The sequence below is a fragment of the Doryrhamphus excisus genome, chromosome 9, assembly GCF_030265055.1.
Source record: "Doryrhamphus excisus isolate RoL2022-K1 chromosome 9, RoL_Dexc_1.0, whole genome shotgun sequence".
Taxonomy (NCBI): Eukaryota; Metazoa; Chordata; class Actinopteri; order Syngnathiformes; family Syngnathidae; genus Doryrhamphus; species Doryrhamphus excisus.
Window position 1 is genome coordinate 16,084,766 of NC_080474.1, and position 21,280 is coordinate 16,106,045.

At 41.6% G+C, this 21,280-nt stretch overlaps 2 protein-coding genes across 9 annotated transcripts; one reads left to right on the forward strand and one right to left on the reverse strand.

Moving 5' to 3' along the window:
* Nucleotides 1-87: 87 nt before the first annotated feature.
* On the forward strand, nucleotides 88-9,050 carry rcbtb1 (regulator of chromosome condensation (RCC1) and BTB (POZ) domain containing protein 1). Of its 2 annotated transcripts, XM_058081566.1 has the most exons (11): nucleotides 88-241; nucleotides 1,571-1,812; nucleotides 2,346-2,496; nucleotides 2,573-2,739; nucleotides 5,738-5,896; nucleotides 5,979-6,086; nucleotides 6,166-6,308; nucleotides 6,393-6,583; nucleotides 7,684-7,810; nucleotides 7,881-8,163; nucleotides 8,238-9,050. In XM_058081566.1, the coding sequence occupies exons 2-11, from the start codon at nucleotides 1,687-1,689 to the stop codon at nucleotides 8,376-8,378; spliced, it is 1,596 nt and encodes a 531-aa protein (XP_057937549.1). In that variant the 5' UTR covers nucleotides 88-241; nucleotides 1,571-1,686; the 3' UTR covers nucleotides 8,379-9,050. The 2 variants fall into 2 exon arrangements, with proteins under 2 accessions (XP_057937549.1, XP_057937550.1); XM_058081567.1 differs by lacking the exons at nucleotides 7,881-8,163; nucleotides 8,238-9,050 and having other exon boundaries at nucleotides 7,686-7,787.
* Nucleotides 9,051-10,119: 1,069 nt separating this feature from the next.
* phf11 (PHD finger protein 11) lies at nucleotides 10,120-20,962 on the reverse strand. Of its 7 annotated transcripts, none has more exons than XM_058081559.1 (19): nucleotides 20,185-20,961; nucleotides 18,175-18,279; nucleotides 17,949-18,082; nucleotides 17,191-17,228; nucleotides 17,048-17,121; nucleotides 16,138-16,202; nucleotides 16,014-16,066; nucleotides 15,879-15,943; nucleotides 15,170-15,238; nucleotides 14,667-14,689; nucleotides 13,299-13,378; nucleotides 13,120-13,202; nucleotides 12,999-13,006; nucleotides 11,705-11,739; nucleotides 11,396-11,433; nucleotides 10,989-11,094; nucleotides 10,708-10,848; nucleotides 10,561-10,632; nucleotides 10,120-10,451 (listed from the first exon to the last, which is right to left on the reverse strand). In XM_058081559.1, exons 1-19 carry the CDS (start codon nucleotides 20,833-20,835, stop codon nucleotides 10,375-10,377), a joined length of 1,917 nt encoding a protein of 638 aa, XP_057937542.1. In that variant the 5' UTR covers nucleotides 20,836-20,961; the 3' UTR covers nucleotides 10,120-10,374. The 7 variants fall into 7 exon arrangements, with proteins under 7 accessions (XP_057937542.1, XP_057937541.1, XP_057937548.1 ...); XM_058081558.1 differs by having other exon boundaries at nucleotides 15,149-15,238; XM_058081565.1 differs by lacking the exon at nucleotides 20,185-20,961 and adding an exon at nucleotides 19,773-19,960 and having other exon boundaries at nucleotides 15,149-15,238.
* Between the last annotated feature and the right edge of the window lie 318 nt (nucleotides 20,963-21,280).

The following is a 21,280-nucleotide window of genomic DNA, read 5'->3' on the forward strand; positions in this document are numbered from 1 at the left end:
CCGTAAATTGTACAATGACAATAGTATTGAATGTGGTCTGTCTTATGTTATTGTGTGCATCCAAACCGGCCAACTCTGGGATCGATTGCTTTGGCTGAGTCGTCACGTGACTTCCGCATAGCCAGAGGGGGGGCTTGGAAATCAGTTGAGTTTTCTTCCAGCCGCGGTAAACATGGCATGAAGTCATGATGAGTGACATGTAGAGCCGCTCCACAACAGCTGACATGCCCATTTAAAAAAGGTAAGTTTCGCCAAAACACGTTTGAAATACTATGTGGCTTCTTCCTACTTGAAGCTAAGTACAATAGCTAGCTAGCTAGCTAGCTAGCTTAGCCGTCACTTTCCAGCAAGTACTCGGCGTCACACTTTTGTTTTTGTTTATGGCACACTGTTATCACAATTGAATTCGGAACAATGGCTTCCAATTGTCAGCCGTCCTGTTAATACGGGCCTTATACAGGAAAGGAGCTTCTTTATAATCCCTAGCAGTAGAATGTACGCCTTCTCTGAGAAGCTGCAGCCGAGCTACTTAGCTCGCAGTGATGCGTCGGTCGTGCATGATTGGTGACAATGTGTTGTGTTGTTGTACCAACACTGAAAAGAAGCAGGCGGGAACAAGCACGATAGAAAGGTGAGGAAAATGAGCAGCAGGAAACAAAAGCTCGGGTACTTTGTCTTTCTGAATGGCAATTTTAACTGGAGACTCGCTGGGGAATTGTACCAAAAAATATTTATTTTCATGTTGAGCTTACTGTATATATGAACAGTAAACATTTGAACTAGTTTTGCCTTATAAATTAATTTTACATGTATTTTGGTACATATTTTTAAGCAACAAAAATCTGATTATAGGCGAAAGATCCAGCGTTTTTTGTGAGCCGTGCAAAAAGGTGGAAATTGTCATTTGGAATGTTCCAATGCTACTGATTGGTGTTGATTGCAGATGAGTTCACAATTAAAATATCTACCAGTCGTAGGATGGAATATTACAAATTTAGCAATGACTTGAAGAATAATTACCCAATTTCCTAAAATATGTGGCCTCCACTCTAATAGACAACATGCTGCAATTAATGGTGAGCAAAATTTCGATGACCGGTGTCAACATGTACTATGTGTTGATGTTGACAACACACATAGCCTGCAAAGCAGATATGGCATCTGTAAAGCTGAGGTTTACAGTGCATTGTTTGTGTAAAATACAATGTTGCGTTGTCAACATTGAACCCAATACAACAAGGTAGCAGGCACTACCAATGTTTTGTGTATTTATGTTTAGTAGTAAATTATAAAAAAAAACTTGACCTTATTAATGCCTTGTACTCTCTGCTGTTGATAAACTTTTTTTTTTTAAAGTGTATATATTTTTTGCAATTTTCACAAAAGCCATTAAGCTAGTGTTGCTCATAATGGGCCAGCCTCTACGGGGTCACATGATCCAACATCCTCCTAATCTCTTTAGTGAGGTCCCAGGGGCGGCATGCACATTTTTTTTGCAGTAATCTGATGTTTTCAGCGCATGTGTGAAGTTTGTTTCATGTAAAAATATTGACACATCTTCACGTTGCAGCACCGTCAGCCTTCACCACCACCTGACCGGCTGTCCTCCATTCCTTGGCTTTGCTTCGAGGGTCCTACTTACCCGCCCTGCCGCTCTGTTCCACTGCCAGCTTCTAAGAACATAAAATGGTGGACGTCACCAAATGGCCTCTCTTCAGCCTGATGTCGCCCCAGGAGCTGGCCTCCATCTGGAAAGCGTGCGTGTTTGGAGCGTCTGCCAACGAGGCCATCTTCATCACCGGTGATGATGAGGTGAGCGTTCAAAACTACCACATTCCTTGAATATTGCAACATGAATTATAAACATGAAAATACCCAAACACGTATCACCAATCTTGTGCATCGTCTTGTTTTGTGAGCTGTGTCTTGTCACAAACCTATTTAGTATATATAATAATTCATTTCATTATAAAAACATAATAATGACTTGGAGTGCATGAGAAAGTAACCACATGGACATTTTAGCAAGTATATTGTACAACACAGGAGCAATAGAACCAATGTTATTTTAGTGCTAATGAGCAAACTGCTCAGCTAGCATTACCACTGATGAGTTGTAAGCAACACAATGGTTTCACACTAACCGATGACTGGTTCAGCCACAGAGGAACAGAGGAAAGATAAAGCTGCCGATCACCCAAACGCAGCTACTGCCATCTTGTGGAGTAAAAAAACAAACAAACATTAGGCAGCTGCCTACAGCCACAGCTATTAATTTCAGTCTTTGACCTAATTAGAGCATTTAGCTATTGTCCTGGTGTGCTATATGCCCCCCCGCCCTCCAGGTGTATGTTTTTGGACTCAACTGCAGTAACTGCCTCGGCACTGGAGACAGCCAAAGCACCATCGTACCAAAGAAGCTGGACTTCCTGAGTGGCAGGAAGGTGGTCAGCATGAGCTACGGCAGCGGGCCGCACGTCCTCCTGGCCACTGAGGGTATGACTACCAAAATATATATATATATTTTTTTGCAGTTAAAGTTCCGTTTAAATACTTTTTACTGATGTTTCAGACGGCGAGCTCTTCGCCTGGGGACACAATGGCTACAGCCAGCTGGGCAATGGGACCACCAACCAAGGGGTGGCGCCGGTGCTCGTGTCAGCCAGCCTGCTCAACAAGAAGGTCACAGAGGTAGCCTGCGGCTCCCACCACTCCATGGCTCTCACCGACTCTGGAGAGGTATGCACTGTTACTTCGAATTGCTGAGTCGTACTACCGGCCGAGTAGCGGGTCACTACATTAGGTACACATCTATAATCAATGCAGCCTTTAACTCTCTGACTGTAACAAGTTATTAGTCCCTTTGTATGTGGATTGTATAGTAAGTCATATAGGATATATACATTAACTCCCGCACACATTGGTGGATTTCTTCTCAATATAATTACATTTTTTTCATTAGCACATTTTCATTCATTCATTTTCTACCGCTTATCCTCACGAGGGTCGCGGGGGTGCTGGAACCTATCCCAGCTGTATTCGGGCGAGAGGCAGTGTACATCCTGGACTGGTCGCCAGCCAATCACACATACAGTGAAGAAAATAAGTATTTGAACACCCTGCTATTTTGCTATTTCTCCCACTTAGAAATCATGGAGGGGTCTGAAATTTTCATCGTAGGTGCATGTCCACTGTGAGAGAGATAAACTAAAAAGAAAAATCCAGAAATCACAATGCATGATTTTTTTAACAATTTATTTGTGTGATACAGCTGCTAATAAGTATTTGAACACCTGAGAAAATGAATGTTAATATTTGGTACAGTAGCCTTTGTTTGCTATTACAGAGGTCAAACGTTTCCTGTAGTTTTTCACCAGGTTTGCACACACTGCAGGAGGGATCTTGGCCCACTCCTCCACACAGATCTTCTCTAGATCAGTCAGGTTTCTGGGCTGTCGCTGAGAAACACGGAGTTTGAGCTCCCTCCAAAGATTTTCGATTGGGTTCAGGTCTGGAGACTGGCTGGGCCATGCTAGAACCTTGATATGCTTCTTACGGAGCCACTCCTTGGTTTTCCTGGCTGTGTGCTTCGGGTCGTTGTCGTGTTGGAAGACCCAGCCACGACCCATCTTCAATGCTCTGACAGAGGGAAGGAGGTTGTTCCCCAAAATCTCACAATACACGGCCCCAGTCATCCTCTCTTTAATGCAGTGCACTCGTCCTGTCCCATGTGCAGAAAAACACCCCCAAAGCATGATGCTACCACCCCCATGCTTCACAGTAGGGATGGTGTTCTTCGGATTGTACTCTTCATTCTTCTTCCTCCAAACACGCTTATTGGAATTATGACCAAAAAGTTCTATTTTGGTCTCATCTGACCATAAAACTTTCTCCCATGACTCCTCTGTATCATCCAAATGGTCATATGCAAACTTAAGACGGGCCTTGACATGTGCTGGTTTAAGCAGGGGAACCTTTCGTGCCATGCATGATTTCACATCATGACGTCTTAGTGTATTACCTACAGTAACCTTGGAAACGGTGGTCCCAGCTCTTTTCAGGTCATTGACCAAGTCCTGTCGTGTAGTTCTGGGCTGATTCCTCACCTTTCTTAGAATCATTGAGACCCCACGAGGTGATATCTTGCATGGGGCTCCACTCCGATTGAGATTGACCGTCATGTTTAGCTTCTTCCATTTTCTAATGATAGCTCCAACAGTGGACCTTTTTTCACCAAGCTGCTTGGTAATTGCTCCGTAGCCCTTTCCAGCCTTGTGGAGGTGTACAATTTTGTCTCTGGTGTCTTTGGACAGCTCTTTGGTCTTCGCCATGTTACAAGTTAAAGTCTTACTGATTGTATGGGGTGGACAGGTGTCTTTATGCAGCTAACGACCTCAAACAGGTGCATCTGATTCAGGATGATACATGGAGTGCAGGTGGACTTCTAATGGGCAGACTAACAGGTCTTTCAGGGTCAGAATTCTAGATGATACATAGGTGTTCAAATACTTATTTGCAGCTGTATCACACAAATAAATTGTTAAAAAATCATGCATTGTGATTTCTGGATTTTTCTTTTTAGTTTATCTCTCTCACAGTGGACATGCACCTACGATGAAAATTTCAGACCCCTCCATGATTTCTAAGTGGGAGAAATAGCAAAATAGCAGGGTGTTCAAATACTTATTTTCTTCACTGTATAGACAAACAACCATTCACACTCACATTCATACCTATGGACAATATGGAGTCGCCAATTAACCTAGCATGTTTTTGGAATGTGGGAGGAAACCGGAGTACCCGGAGAAAACCCACGCATGCACGGGGAGAACATGCAAACTCCACACAGAGATGGCCAAAGGTGGAATTGAACTCGGGTCTCCTAGCTGTGAGGTTTGCGCGCTAACCACTCGACCGCCGTGCAGCCCCTCTTTCTGAAAAATTTAAATAAAATATCATTAATTCTCTTAGTACCGATAATAAAGCATAGCATTTACAGTACATTAGTGGTTACCAAAGTGAGGTACGCATACCCCAAGGGGTACGTCAATTGCATAGGGCAGTGGTAGGGAACCTATGGCTCGGGAGCCAGATATGGCTCTTTTGATGACTGTAACTGGCTCGCAAGCATTTCTTACCGCAATAACATTTATTTTCACAAACATTCATTAATTCATTCATTTTCTACCGCTTATCCTCACAAGGGTCGCAGGGATGCTGGAGCCTATCCCAGCTGAGGCGGGGTACACCCTGGACTGGTCGCCAGCCAATCACAGGGCACATATAGACAAACAACCATGCACACTCACATTCATACCTATATTCCTATACCTAGGTATGAATACCTATATTCATACCTAGCATGTTTTTGGAATGTGGGAGGAAACCGGAGTACTCGGAGAAAACATGCAAACTCCACACAGAGATGGCCAAGGGTGTATTCAATGTTTAAAAAAATTATATGACTCTCAGGGATATACATTTTAAAATATGTGGCCTTCATGGCTCTCTTAGCCAAAAAGGTTCCCGACCCCCGGCATAGGGGGTACTTGAATAAAAAATTATCGCCTAAACAATCACCGTCTAACTGTCAAAATTAATAAAATAAAAATGACTCTTTAAATTGAACAAAAGTTTCTTTCCAATGCTGTTTGAATGTGGCCAATGTCAGGGCATCATTTTGATCTATACTCTCTGCTGATTGGCTGTCTTCCTTGTACCTGTGGCTGCATGCTAGGTGTACGCGTGGGGTTACAACAACTGTGGCCAAGTGGGTTCTGGTTCCACAGCCAACCAGCCCCACCCACGCCGAGTTTCCAGCCTCCTTCAGAACAAAGTGGCTGTCAGCATCGTGTGTGGACAGACCTCCTCCATGGCGGTGGTGGACAATGGAGAGGTGATGGACCGCCCTCTTATCGTCTCTTTTGTTGCTGCTGCTGCTATCGCCGCAAATTGTTAAGCTAACGTTTTGTCGGCAGGTGTTTGGTTGGGGCTACAACGGCAACGGACAGCTTGGACTTGGAAATAACGGGAACCAGCTCACACCGTGTCGACTCATTGGTCTCATGGGTTTGTGTGTGCAACAAGTGAGCAGATACACACACACACACACTTGATGTTACATAACACAGGTGTAGCTAATGTTAGATTGTGTATCCATGCTAGATTGTGTGTGGTTACACACATTCACTAGCACTGACCGATGAAGGCTTCCTCTACGCCTGGGGGGCCAACACGTATGGACAACTGGGCACGGGGAACAAGAGCAACCAGCTGAGTCCGGTTCAGATCATGACTGACAAAGAGAGGTCCGAGCAAGACTGCTTCCCTCCTCTCTCTCTCTCCATCCATCCTCACATCATCACCGACTGTTATGTGTATGCTTTGTGTAGGATCGTGGAGGTGGCCGCCTGTCACTCCACACACACGTCGGCCGCAAAGACCCAGAGCGGCCAGGTGTACATGTGGGGCCAATGCAGGGGCCAATCCATACTGCTGCCCCACCTCACGCATTTCACCTGCACTGATGACGTCTTTGCCTGCTTTGCCACGCCCTCTGTGATGTGGAGGCTTCTGACCATGGGTATTGTATTGTGTATATTGCGTATATATACCGTATTTTCCGGACTATAAGTCACAATTTTTTTCATAGGATGGCTGTTCCTGCAACTTATACTCCAGAGCGAATTATAAATGAAAAAAATATTTATGTTACATAAACACTGGACACCTTTTCTGTTCATGTTTATTTTTTGTGTAGCTGAATAACCATTGTGTTAGCATATCTTACATCTATTCAGCCTGTTCTCTATTCTTTTATTGTTGGAACTTGCCTTCCAAGAGGACGGAATGTCTGTTTTGTAAAATAAATTACCCGCAAAAAATGACACTTATACTCCAGTGCGACTTATGTTTTTTTTCTACCTTATTATACATTTTTGGCATTGTGTGACTTATAGTCCAGAAAATACAGTATATATTCATTCATTTATTCATTTTCTACCGCTTATCCTCACGAGGGTCGCGGGGGTGCTGGAGCCTATCCCAGCTGTCTTCGGGCGAGAGGTGGGGTACACCCTGGACAGGTCGCCAGCCAATCACAGGGCACATATAGACAAACAACCATTCACACTCACATTCATACCTATGGACAATTTGGAGTCGCCAATTAACCTAGCATGTTTTTGGAATGTGGGAGGAAACTGGAATACCCGGAGAAAATGCACGGGGAGAACATGCAAACTCCACACAGAGATGGCAGAGGGTGGGATTGAACTCAGGTCTCCTAGCCGTGCAGCCCTACATATATATATTGTATTGTAAAAAATAACGTTACCGTGAATCCTTTATCACTTATCACATAAAGCTAAGATAACTTAGCATATATTGACCCACATCAGCCTGTTTCTAGCATCAAATGTATCAAAGTGGTTCCCACACTCTTCAGTTTTTCTGTATGTGACCCCTCCATCCTACAGGGAATATTATTTTCCAACATTCACATACACAGGATGTTAGAACGTTCATTGCTCTTTGATTTTTGGAGTACATCAAAAGACATGTCATGTGATTCCCTTCCCTTGTATCTCTACCAACTTCCATGAAAGAGCCCCCCTGCACTGGACTGTACCACAATGGTGGAGTAGATTGGGACATAACTCAGCACTTTTGTTTTTTTTTAAGAGTATGATGACTTCCTGACGGTGGCTCAGTCTCTGAAGAAGGAGTTTGACAACCCAGAGACGGCTGACCTCAAGTTCTGCGTTGATGGCAAATACATCTACGTACACAAAGCAGTCCTCAAGATCAGGTAGACAAAGTCCGAGTGTTTCCACAAGTGGATCCACCGCATGGTCTTTGTGTGTGTGTGTGTGCTTCAGGTGTGAACACTTCCGCTCCATGTTCCAGTCGCACTGGAACGAAGACACGAAGGAGGTGATAGAGATCGACCAGTTCTCCTTCCCAGTGTACCGCTCCTTTCTGGAGTTCCTCTACACGGACAACGTGGAGCTGCCTCCAGAGGACGCCATCGGCCTGCTGGACCTCGCCACCTCCTACTGCGAGAACCGCCTGAAGCGTCTATGCCAGCACATCATCAAGAGGGGCATCACGGTGGAGAACGCCTTCACCCTGCTGTCTGCCGCCGTTCGCTACGACGCCGAGGTTGGCCTCCGAGTTTCACTCCATCATAATCCATCTTATCTTCAGTTCTGAGTTCTTTGTATTGTTTCATCCAGGACCTGGAGGAGTTCTGCTTCAAATTCTGCGTGAACCACCTGACCCAGGTGACCCAGACGGCGGCTTTCTGGCAGATTGACGGCAACCTGCTCAAAGACTTCATATGTCGAGCGAGTCGCTGCGGCGCCTTCAAGAATTGATCTGGAGCTATACATCAACGATGCGTTCAGGGACACCACGCCCCTCCCATTTCTAAAGACTTGAATGTTGCAATATTTGCTGACCAACTTATTTAAGTTTTTGCACTTTTTAAAAAAACACTTTTATTCTCTAAACACAACGTCTACAGGCGCCACCTGGAAGTAACAGCTTTGTTATTATTACTATTATTATTATTAGCATTATTAGCACTTATGCCTCCATAGCTGCTCTGACGATTGGACCTCAGGTTACCAGACACATTCAGTCTGTTACAGGAGTAGACATTTGCTTTGTGCGACTAGACTACAAAGCTTTTTTTTTTTTTTTTTTCTAATGTTGGAACTGAACTCGTGACATTTTAGGGAGATTTTTCTCCATTGATTCAGTCTGACATCTTTTGTAATAATGACTTATTTCCAGCTGCACTCCTGCTGTGACACTTTCATTCCAGTGGAGACTCGTCTTTAAATCCACTAACTTGTCTTTTTAAAAGGCAGAAATAAGCAACAGGTCAGAATGCCAGTTTCATTTCATTGGATTAGCAAAACAAGGACAGTCCTGGGAGTACTCTGAAGTGCCAGTTTGACCACTTTCTGACCTCTGTATGAAAATGTCATTTAAAATGAATAATAAAAGACTCACGTTGATTGAGTCAGACATCTTTGTACCTCGTACTGACACAATGACCCTGTCAATCGCCATGAAATCTCAGCATGTCCACTACAACAGTTTACACTCTTCTCCTGTATGATGAAGTTTAAATATAAAAACATATATAAACACACATTCTTCATTGTGGAAAGATCCCACAACATCAAAGGATGCTTCAGGTAACAAGTGCTAAACTTTCAAAAGGTAAAACTATAACCAGTTTTTGATGACCAATACAGACCAACGACTGGAGAACAACTTGGTATAACGTTTAAAGAAAAATAATAAATTAGCACTTATGGTTGTGATTTTTAATACCATGAGTTAAGATATATATTTGTGGACTTTTCAAACTTTTCATGGACAAGCTAACTTTCAGTAAGCTTACACTGCTGTCATTGGGACACACCTATTTTGACTACGAAGCTCTCGAAAAAAACGTTGCATCGTCTGATATACATGCATGCTGTGATCAAACATTAACACGTACACTGATGATAACATGTAATAGTTGCAGTATCTTGCCGTATTTTGATGATTTTAAACACTACCCAAACTTCTTTGCTGACCACATTGATACACTCATACACATTCATACTTATGCTAGTTCCTTCAACAACAACATCAGCGACAACACTTATGTCTGCTGGGATGGTTGTGTGTTTTTTTTTAAAGTGCAGTTCCCCTTTAAGAAAGGACTGCAGCAATGTTTTAACAAGGATACAAAAACACTATAGTACAGTGGAACAGCGCCAGGACTAAAAGGTGAAAAGAGTTAAATATGTGTGACTTAATAATTTGGTGTGTAAGTTAACACTAAAATTCAAATGAAGGTTTGAACTATTTTTTTACAGTGTTTAAATAAGACAGAAATCTGAGGAAAGTATACGGTGAGGAGTTTGATACCCTTAAACAGATAATTGAGAGGTGAAAAAATTAGGTTAGCTACTTCGGGTATTTGACTTACTGTGGGTAAGTATTCCAAATTTACAGCTGCACTCCTGCTGTGACGCTTTCATTCCAATGGAGACCAGTCTTTAAATCTATTAACTTTTTTAAAAAGCAGAAATAAAAAAAAAAAAGTAAGAATGCCAGTTTCATTTTATTGTATTACCAAAACAGGGACATCTCCAAGTACTCTGAAGTGCTAGTTTGACATTTCTGACGTCGGTATGAAAATGTAATTTAAAATAAATAACAACTCACATTGATGGTCCTCTCAATGTTCATATCTCAGCATGTAGATGACAACAGTTAATACTGTATGTTTAAATACAAAACCACATACACACTCACATTCTTAAAAAAATGAGTGGGACCCCATCAGACATGAAAGTGGTGATGTCATCTCATCAGCGCCGACTCTACTTCCTGCATGGCTGCCAGTGACTTTTGCAGCTCCATTTGTTTACCTATCAATGCTGTCAAAAGCAAAAACAAAAGTCCAAGTTAGAAGGTTAAAAAGAAGGCAATCTGACCTGCAACTATAAAAAGCTTACTTGCTGAACGATGCAAAAATACTCAACTCACCATTCTGCTGTTTCTTCACCAGCTGCGTCAGCTTGCCAGAAGCCATCATGACTTTCAGGGCGGTGTCGTAATCTGCAGTGCATCCGCAGAACATCTTTGGAAGTCTGGTAGGAAATCAGTTTTTCACGTGAACGGAACTTGGCTCACCTTCCTGGCTGGCATGGTCCGACTGGATCCTCGTGGAGATGTTGCTCATTTCCATGATTAAATCCATGAAGATGGCTTGTGTGCAGCCTGCTGCGTTGCAGCTTCTCCAGAAGCTAGCAGGGTCCAAAGCGGGGGGCGTTCCTAAAGACAGGACATCAGTAATATTAATACTCTTAAATCAATGCGTCAATCAAAAGATGGGTCTTTCTATTAAATAGTACATGTGTACTCTTCCCATCATAAAACCCTACATTGTCTAGAAACAAAGAGTAGAAATATACCTTTGTTTTTCCCATGTGTTGCCTCTGCTGCAGTGGAATTTTCCCCAGTGGGAGGGGCTGGTGACAATGTCATCGCAGGAAGCTCCTTTGGAAGAGACTTGGCATCCTAAAAGGGAACACTGATATTAACAAGGTGTCCGATGCAGCCCCGCACACAACTAAAGTTCCTCCTGCACTTAATAGTACTACATAGTCTTTTAACTCATATTTGGCCTGCCCTTTTTGAGGTGTGGAATGGGCAAATGACAAGTTTCCCAGCATGCTTTGCTGTAGTAAAAATAATCACTTTCGACTGTCTTATGCCTTTTGAAAGGTGTTATTTACGTCGCTGTGTTTAAGTGTGCAATGCAGGCAAAATCAATGCTATTTTCCAAACATTTCCGAGCGTTCAATTGAGTAGAACTTACAGGGTCCACATCTCCACTCATGTCTGCTGTCTGGTGTTCTGGGGAAAGAAAGAAGCAGATATGTTACTTATGAGTTCTGTGACATATACTATAAATATTTGTTTTCAAGCATATGATGTATATTATGATCACATGTGGAAAAAATGTCAGGTTTTGTCAAATGTCAGGTTATCTCTTTGTCAACTTTATTTATATAGCCCTTAATCACAAAAGAGCCATAAAGGGCTTTACATACAGGCAGCAATAGACAACATTCCCTGATTTGGACCCCCAAGGAAAAAAACTCAAAATCCAAAATGTATGTAGTACCTTTGTAGGCTCCAGCAAAGGTCACTTCATCTTCCCTGAAAGAGAAGAACATCTTTAAATGTGGTCCAGTTGAGAAGTTGAGTATGCATGTGTATGGCTACCTAGCATATCCTGATAGCTTATAGCACGTGTGTGCCCTCCACAGAGGGCCGAAGCGCTGCAGGTTTTCTTTCCCACCATTTTCTCCAGCAGGTGATTTAATTGACAAGCTCCTTCCCTCAAACCAAAGGAGGGTTCATCATTAAAATCACCTGCTTTAGTGACCGGCTGGAAAGAAAACCTGTACTGTCTCGGCCCTCTGCGGCATGAGTTGTACACCCCTGGCTTAGAGGAAGTCTGACGGCGAGGTGATCTGTTATTTCTACATCATGAATATGTGAACATTAATCAGGTTGCATATGCAAATTGTGCATTAATGAAGTAAATGCATGTAGGTTAGCATGCCTCCGGTTTTCTTAGGTTCATTGGCGACTCCAAATTGTCCATAGGTATGAATGTGAGTGTGAATGGTTGTTTGTCTATATGTGCCCTGTGATTGGCTGGTGACCAGTCCAGGGTGTACCCCGCCTCTTGCCCCAAGACAGCTGGGATAGGCTCCAGCAGACCTGCAACCCTTGTGAGGATAAGCCGAAAATGAATGAATGAATGGAAGTTAAGCCAAACCAATGATGCTTAGTAATGGAGATTCGAACCCGGGGCGTCCTCTCCAAGTATCAAACTAAAAAGATTTGAACCATCTCATGAGAGTCGGTATGTTAGAGACTCAAATCCCAACCCTTATCCTAAGCCACCAAAAAGACACAAGAAGCTTCTGTGTATATGCTAGGATATACCGATTGATACTGAAGTAGTCTGGTAGCTGGAGCTAATAAACCGGCATGGTCGAGTCGGTCAAGTTGGCAGATGTGCAGAATCGGTCTTTAGCACCGAAATCCAAGCCAGAGACTTGAAAATCCAAATGCTGATTACATGGCAGCAGGACAGAAACCGTAATCCAAGTGGATAAAACAAGCAAACAACAGCTAACAGTTGCTACAAATTTGCATCAAAACCTGAGAAAAAATAGTCTCTCGACTTTCTTACTTTCTCTTATTTAACAGTAATTCAACTTTTTTTTAAATGCAAAGACAATGCTTTGATTGGGTACTTTGAGTTGGGTGTAATAATACAGTACAACAAACTGACTATTTATTACCATGCAATGTTGTACAATTACTAAGAAAGTGTACGCAAACCAAAGCAATGTTTGAAAACCAAGGTTCCACAGTACTTTGTAGGGAAGCAGTGGTCCTACCTGACGGACTGAGGCGGCACCGTACAGGAAACAGACAAAAGGAAGAAATGTGTGTCACATGAGTAATCACAGTCACATGACGATAATAATGATGATGATGATATAAACAGCCGAGACTTACTTGGTCCATTGAAGCCAAGTCGGAACTAATGTCGGAATCTGAATCCTGTATGGGTGCAAATGAGTGAGGCGGTTCCTCGTCACCTGTGACACATGTTGGTGGGGGGGTAATAATTTGGGTTGAATTCCACCCATTTGGGTAAATCCCAATGATAAAACGAACCAACTGATCACATATACCTGAACATGAGGAGTCTAATAGGCTCTGTATCTTCCTTCTCAAGCTTTGACGTTTCCTTTTGGGGGGGGCATCGGCCTGTCTGTAAGAGATATCGTAACACGGGCAAGGTTTCAATAGCAACACACTCGATATGAAGTTACAGAAATTTATACACCAGTGTCGCCCATTACGTCGATCGTGATGGTAGGTTGGGTCCATCACATAAACGTCATTTTGTAGATATCATACGACATCAATTAGCTGACATTCAACTTCCTCTCCTCATTTCTCTTGTTTATTATTCCCATTATGGATAAACTAAGGTAAAACTAGGTAATTGTTTGATGGCTTTGCTTTGTCTCATGAACTCCATTATAGAAATGTGTTTTCTACACTTTTGTTTGTATGATTTTATGATGAACTCATGTATGTATTTTTACATATGTATGTTGTGGCAATTTTCGTTTCGTATGTTCTACTGCTGATTACTAAAGAACGGAAAAAGGTAGAAACAAATTGTCTTTTCTGATGAATGATAAGAACCCAATCTTTCATTTGGTATATACCAATGGTATGTCCCAAGAACACAATATACTGTGTGCCAAGAAAAATCAGTCAACATTATCAAAAATGTCCTGTACCAAAAGGGACAGCTTTTGAAAAATTGCTGGGATTTAATGAGTTAATTGGGAAATGAGCCCATTTTTTTAATGTTGCCTTGTCTTTGTATTTGCATAATCATTTTCATTTATTGTGTATCTGTACTTTTTCATGGCAACTGCTATTGAAATCTATTCAGGTATTTTGACTGTCAGATTACCAGTACTACCGGTATTCCCGGTTACATACAGAGCTATTGAGGAATTAATTATGTGTAATTATTTTTTTATTGTCATGTTGGATTGAATGCCTGGTGCAACTACAGGTACATTTGTTTGGACAGATATGTTGATAACATAAATAGCTAATAAGATTTTAATTTAAGAGATGATATCTAGCCCCGAGTTCAATTCCACCCTCAGGCATCTCTGTGTGGAGTTTGCATGCGTGGGTTTTCTCCGGGTACTCTGGTTTCCTCCCACATTCCAAAAACATGCTAGGTTAATTGGCGACTCTAAATTGTCCATAGGTATGAATGTGAGTGTGAATGGTTGTTTGTCTATATGTGTCCTGTGATTGGCTGGCGACCAGTCCAGGGTGTACCCCGCCTCTCGCCCGAAGACAGCTGGGATAGGCTCCAGCGCCCCCTGCAACCATCGTGAGGATAAGTGGTAGAAAATTAATCTTTCTTGGAGTCACTAAGGTAAAATACTTTCTTAAAATCATGGCACACAGGCAGGCAATGCTAATGGTATTGCACACGACACAAAAACGGCGGACACACTTACTTGTTAGTGCAAACCTGATGTCTCTGTAAAAAGAACAGTACACAATAATCATTTCATGACAACAAAAATACTTCATTTACAGCAGATACCTTCGCTTCTTGTCTCACCAAGTAGAGCTGTTAAGTGGCAAGACCACCCGTGCTAAATGTTAGTAATTGAGACAGAACATAAAATGTTCATAAAATAAAATTATTTTTGACACTACTAATATGTGGGCTATACTCCTGTATGGAGGTGCCACTGTATGCTACACAAGCCCACTCCTCCCCTTTGAAAACATACTAGATTGAAGTTGACTCATCTCTGCATTTTAAATAGTAAAGATATAGTTATTCACCACTAATGATGATGGAATGTACTGTGCAGTGTCACAATGATGAAGAAATGTAGGGCATAGCACAAGTTGACACTTTTACTTTTACTTCTCTCTTGTCCTTTATGTATGAAAGAGTGCTTCTACTGACTCTACAAGGGTGACTTACGGCGGCAAAAGTTCTACCTCCCTTTAACATATCCAGAAGTTCAACCTTCTCCTGCAGCTTTTTCTGATGCTTAGGTTTCTTGCCAAACTCCTAGGAAGATGCAGGACGTTTGGGCAGCGTCCAGTAATATAGAAATAACATTAAAAAAATCACAAAAGCTCACAGACTTGCAAGTGAATAAGATGCTTGTGTGTCCCGTGTACTTTCTGCCAGCAGGAAGTACAAAGTACACACAAAAGCGTCACACCAACTACTGTATGCTGTATTATGCGTTTAGGTGGAGGAAAGGTTATTTAGGTTATCAGGGTGATGTGGTGCTCAAAGGAGAGGGTATATGCCGAGATTACAAAAGTGAGGTGAGGGAGGTGCCGATGGAGAGGGAGTTGTTGTCGGCTGTATTGATTGACTGATTGATGATTAATCCATTATCCAATATATCAACTAACTATTTTGGTATTCAATTAACCATTTTTAAAACATTTAAAAATGCAAAAAAGGCTTTGATTTCAGTCTCTCAAATTGTTTTATTTCCTTCATATCCATTAAAAAGCAGACCTATGTTATCTTTGTGTTTGGTTCACGTAAGTAAATTATGTAACGATGTAAGATGAAAAAATGCTGTCCGGGTTAATTGTTGCAGATGAGCGGGGATGGAATTTGAGACAAAAGTTATGGATGGATGTTGTGATTTTACAAGATCTCATGACACATCTATTAATTGGGCTCGTACCTTTAGAGCGACAACAGGCTGATTCGGGCACGAGTCCGAGCGGAGAAAGGTTGCAGTTAAATCACCTGTCGACACAGGATATTACATTTTTACAAATCAACCAGATCAAAAGTTTGAAGAAAGTACTTGTCTCACCAGAAGTCGTTCCCTTTTTGTTTGATGCCATGGAGTGTTTATCGCAATACAGCCTGAAAGCACACATATGGTTAATGACGGCCCCTGTAGTCGTACACATGTCTTGTGCCATCATAATACTCACATAAAGGTGAGAGATGAACACTCCAAGTTGATATTTCCTTTCTCTTTCTCACAAGTAGGGCAAAACTCCCCCCAAAGAAGAATACAATGTAATTACTTTACCTCAAGCTGAAGGTTTTCATTTGAAAGACATTTGCTTAAAGGAGCTGTCACTACATTACACAATCTGAGATACAATACAAATCAAGAGATACAATAGTCATCAAAAATGCTCAATTTTCAATAATACGCATATTGACTGGAATACAAGACTGTATTTTTTCTCTCTAGAGTATTATGTATCGTCTTGATTTAAACATTTCTACATGAAAACCAACAGGTGGCTCTATCATTCATGCATACTCAAACCAGTGACTTCATGACACAGAGACCTGTAGGAAAAAGTGTCTCAAATATTATTACCAAGTTAGCAAACATCAGAGGATGCGTTATGTTAATTTGAAGATAATGGCAGCATTTTAATCATCTGTGATTACATTGACTGGCTTGGCTCAGATATAAAATGACGCTTCCTTCTCAAGACAGACTTTTGAAAAAATATTTGAGGTATAAAAAAAATGAATGTCAGTGAAATAACTGGAGGCTTGCAATAAAAAAGTGAATATTTCTTTGTTGATGGATAGTTGCTAGATGATATTACGTTATTGATCAGCATAGTCTTAAAATGGCCATCACAACTTCAAAACCGAGGCACATTTTTCTCCCCACTCGGTTTCTGTGTCATGACCGCATGTCTCCAGGTCACTTGTGTGTTTTGAGTGAGTGACAGAAAGACAGGCTTTGATTTGAAGTTGTTTTGGCGCCACCTGTTGGGTTTGCTTGTATAAACCTCAAGATCAGGGCTCTCAAACTCCCAGCCAACGGCCCCAAATGACATCAGAGTGTATATGTACACATGTGAATGAACCTACCTTAAATGGTTCCTTTGAACTTGTGGTGGATCCAGACTTGACACAGTCACTTTCATTTGTGGAACTATTTTTTCCTGTTTATAAACAGGCCTTAAATGTTACATTAAATTGTGCTTGACATACATTTATACATAGAAGCTTACTCTTTTGTCCAATTTTGGAGTGTTCGAAGCAGAACAGCCTATGGGAAGAAGACACAAACATGTTTAAAGATGAAACATTATGGATAAACAGAAGCTAAAAATTGTAAAAACTTTTTTTTGTTGCTTTTTTTACAGGAAACACCATGGCCCCTAAGTCAGTGATTTTCAACCACTGTGGTGCGGTCAATTTTTAAAAAAAACATTTATTAATCATTTTCTGCAAATATTATGTCATTGTCAAGTGTCCGTGGTGTAAAGACTGACATAGCTGATTCCCTCGTTCCTCCAATAGACTTACTGATGCACGTGAGGTGGTTAGTGTGCCGCAAGATTATGCCAATGAATAATAAAAAAAAAAAACGTGCCGTGGCTCAAAAGAGATTGGAAAACACTGCCCTAACTTAAAATTATACTTCAATTAAATTTTAAGAGCACACACTGAAATCAACTTGCAAAGTAAACATTCATTATTTCTCTCATTTTGACTGTGTTACTGATGAATAATTGATCAATAAATGGCAACAGTCTTCTCTAACCATTCTGTAGTTAGTGCTGAGCTTTTGATGATAAGACATAATTCTAATGATAAAAGAGGAAGGTTGTTAAGTGACGCTTAAAAAAAAAAGTAAGTTAGCACATAACCCATGAACACAAAAGCCACTTGTAGCTTCCCCGTGGGACAAAAACAATCTCCTAACTAACTACATTTTAAAGACAAAATGCCACTATGGTTAAAAAAAATGTTGCATTTGACTCACACATATTCGCCTCTGTTATCATCCACCACAGGCTCTGCTCCTACTTCAATGGCGCAAGGGTAGTGGTAGCATCTTTTGCACTTGTCCACCTCACAACCAACTGTGGCGCCACTCTTCTTACATTTGGCACACTTCTGAGATAATCAAATGAACAAAAAAGTTTATTGTATTGAATGGGTTTGTCTATTTTTATTTTGTGTGGGTTGTTTTTTTTTTCTTTTCTTACCAGTTTGTTTCCTCGCTTCACCTCAGTCTCCACATCCTCCACAGAAAAGCCGAAAAGGTCGTCAAACTGAGGCGAATCTTTGCAATAAATCCCCGACGAGAACAACTGTGAAACAATAAAGAACATCAGTAAGAGTACATATAGACAACTACTCACACTCACATTCACACCTATGGACAATTTAGAGCATACTGTAGCTTTTGCCCAGACATTAATATACCAAAGACAGTTAACAACCAGTTATATATCCACAAACTATCCAAAAGTAGAAACCTCACGTAGGAATGTAGGGACAGAATAAAAGCACATTTCTCCCACTCTGGTGTAAAAAAACAAAACAAAAAATGTCCATCGGCACAAGTGAAGTTTAAAAATGTCATGTCTGTGCATGAGTGTGCTTCAGTCACCAATTCACTTAACAGGAGGAAGCCAAAGTACTCCCTATCAAAGGCATCAATGAAGATTACAAATGGACTACAAGGAAATTAAATACCAAAAGGACTTGATGCAGCTTTGATTCAACACCCACAATGTATTGTCTTGTTTTATTATTTGTTAAGCTAATTGGCAATTCAAATTTCCATCCATTTTCTATACTGCTTATCCTCACGAGGGTTGCGAACATGCTGGAGCCTATCCCGGCTACCTTCGGGCGAGAGGCAGGTTACACCCTGGACTGGTCACCAGCCAATCACAGGGCACATGTAGACAAACAACCATTCACACTCACATTCATACCTATGGACAATTTGGAGTAACCAGTTAACCTCGCATAATCAATACTACCTTTCATACAGGAAGTGGAAAAAAATGGATATAACGGAAAGTGAAATACTTTAAGTGTCTATCCATGCTTATTCTATACCGCTTATCCTCATTAGGGACTTAACTAAAATTTTCGAAAGTGTCCATTTTGGCATTGTTAGGGTAAGGAAATTGTCATTTCCCACAGTCAACATCACATTCACCGTTTGGCACCGTTTTGACGTCATATGCACGTCCAAAAAAATCTTTCGCGTCAAAGGTGACGCGGACTATCAGTTGCGATTGGCCGGCGTTTTAGCATTACGTCATTTCCGTTTTTCCTCTCCGCGAAAGCATCAAAAAGTCCGCCAAAACAAAATGATCTATCTCTCAGGCAAAAAAATGCAATATTCCAATATGGACAGTTGTATGACAATGACATAAATATAAGCGGTTTCAGAATGTACAATAAAAGTGACTATTAGTTAGTCGATTAGTTCCAGCTCCAGCAATGATCTGGATATCGTAATTTGCTTACAACTACAATAGGGGCTAAATAACTAGTCAAGTTTAATTCAAACTGAAATACAGTTCGGTTTGAGCTAAACTGGAAGAGGGGTGTGTTCAACCACTGTATGGACAGCCGCTGGATTCTACCCTGTCAGAACTAAACTTAAATAAATGACTCTACCCTGTCAGAACTAAACTTAAATAAATGGCCAATTAATCCTAATGTTTATGTCAACACTGTTAGTTAAAACTCAACGCAAGCATAAATGGTATATGACGTTAGCCAACTAACTTTAGCTGCTTTGCTAACACAACCCGTACAAGCGAATGGTAGTAATATTTACCAAACAGTTCTGGTGAGCGGTGACATTTTCTTTGCGAAGCATATCCCCGGTTACCGTCGTCTCCTCGATGCCTCCACAAAAGAGGCAGCAATGCGGCTTACGTCCGGGAACCATTTTGACAAATTTACTCTTACTTTCGGTTGCGTTTCAAATTTGAAGTCCATATTCCTACGTAACATCCGGGGTAGTTGTGTTTCGACACGTGACACCGGAAGTCCGGCAAAAAAATTAAGACACGAAAAGCGACAACTACCGCGATACTTACACACCGCACGAGCCAAAAGAGAAATAAAGAAGACCGTAGTATAATGCCCATTTTTGAAAGGGTATCGGAATCAATTACAATTTTCTTTTAATGTACGTTCAGTAGCCTACAATACAGGAAACAATAAAGTTTACTGAACTGTACTACCTCATTGGCTTCGTTCTTGATCAGGTACGTCCTCGAAGGCATCGTCTTCTTCCTGACCAAACCAGGCTCGCCCATATTGAATACGTGCTGTGGGCGGCAATCAACTTCCTCTGTGATTTTCGTGTTTGCGGATGCAGCTCCCCCTTGCAAAGAAACGCTGCACAGCTCAAAGCGTTTCTTGAAACGGTCGAACCACCCGCCGCTTGCCTGAAAACCTTCCCGCGCCGACGACTGTCCTGCTTCTTTCTCTTTGGGGTCGTTGGTGCATTCAGGTAAACTCGAAAAGTTCTTGTAAAGCTCCCTTGCCTTCTCACGGATGAGCTTACCATCCAGTGGGATGCTATTCATACGGCACTCCGTAATCCACATTGCCAAGGCCGACTCCATCATCACGATTCCTTTTTCCCGAACAATCGAAACGGTCTTGGCACCTCCGCAGACACTACTCACCGCTACGGTATTCCTTATGTCTGCTTCCTTCTTCTTGATGTACCGTACGGTACTCTCATTCATGCCATAATGGCGTGCTACTGCGGCGTAACTTCTTCCATCTGTTAGCATATCCAGCAATGCTACCTTTTCCAGAAGCGTCCTAACTTTCTTCTGGCGCTTTCCAGAAACCCTGGAAGAGGTAGAGCTTTTAGGAGGCATCTCAGGGACTATATGTCTTCATATAGGAAAACAATCACAATGCATAAAAACGTAGCGGAACAGTGACAGTGAAGGGGCCGAGATTCCCGTGTACATTGTGAACAGGAGTCCCTAAAACGAATGAGGAAGGACAGCGAATGACGAATGAAAGTGGGTCAATATAATGACTGCTCCCAACAGGAGGGCGAAGGACAGACGGTGTCATTCCTGTATGCCACCCACAAGGATGGCGAATGACACACTTCTGATACGGAATGAAACACGTTTAAACAGAACAAAGCACTCATCCAGTATTATTCCTTCATCTAAATGACAACTATGGTGATCGGCACATTTTTAATACGAAATAATACCAATTTACAGACATACAATTCTCTCTCATTCCTGAATCACAGTGAAACACAAGATCGTTATCCTGCTTCCCACCTACAAATATGGGGAATGA

Excerpts from the sequence above, each read along its gene's own strand:
- rcbtb1 (XM_058081566.1), top strand. The coding sequence starts at position 1,687 with ATGGTGGACGTCACCAAATGGCCTCTCTTCAGCCTGATGTCGCCCCAG. Across the intron at positions 2,497-2,572 it reads CGTCCTCCTGGCCACTGAGG|ACGGCGAGCTCTTCGCCTGG; the intron begins GTATGACTACCA and ends CTGATGTTTCAG. Across the intron at positions 6,309-6,392 it reads ATCATGACTGACAAAGAGAG|GATCGTGGAGGTGGCCGCCT; the intron begins GTCCGAGCAAGA and ends TGCTTTGTGTAG.
- phf11 (XM_058081558.1), bottom strand. The coding sequence starts at position 20,835 with ATGCCTCCTAAAAGCTCTACCTCTTCCAGGGTTTCTGGAAAGCGCCAG. Across the intron at positions 11,434-11,704 it reads CTTTGCTGGAGCCTACAAAG|AACACCAGACAGCAGACATG; the intron begins GTACTACATACA and ends TTCTTTCCCCAG. Across the intron at positions 10,849-10,988 it reads AACACATGGGAAAAACAAAG|GAACGCCCCCCGCTTTGGAC; the intron begins GTATATTTCTAC and ends TCCTGTCTTTAG.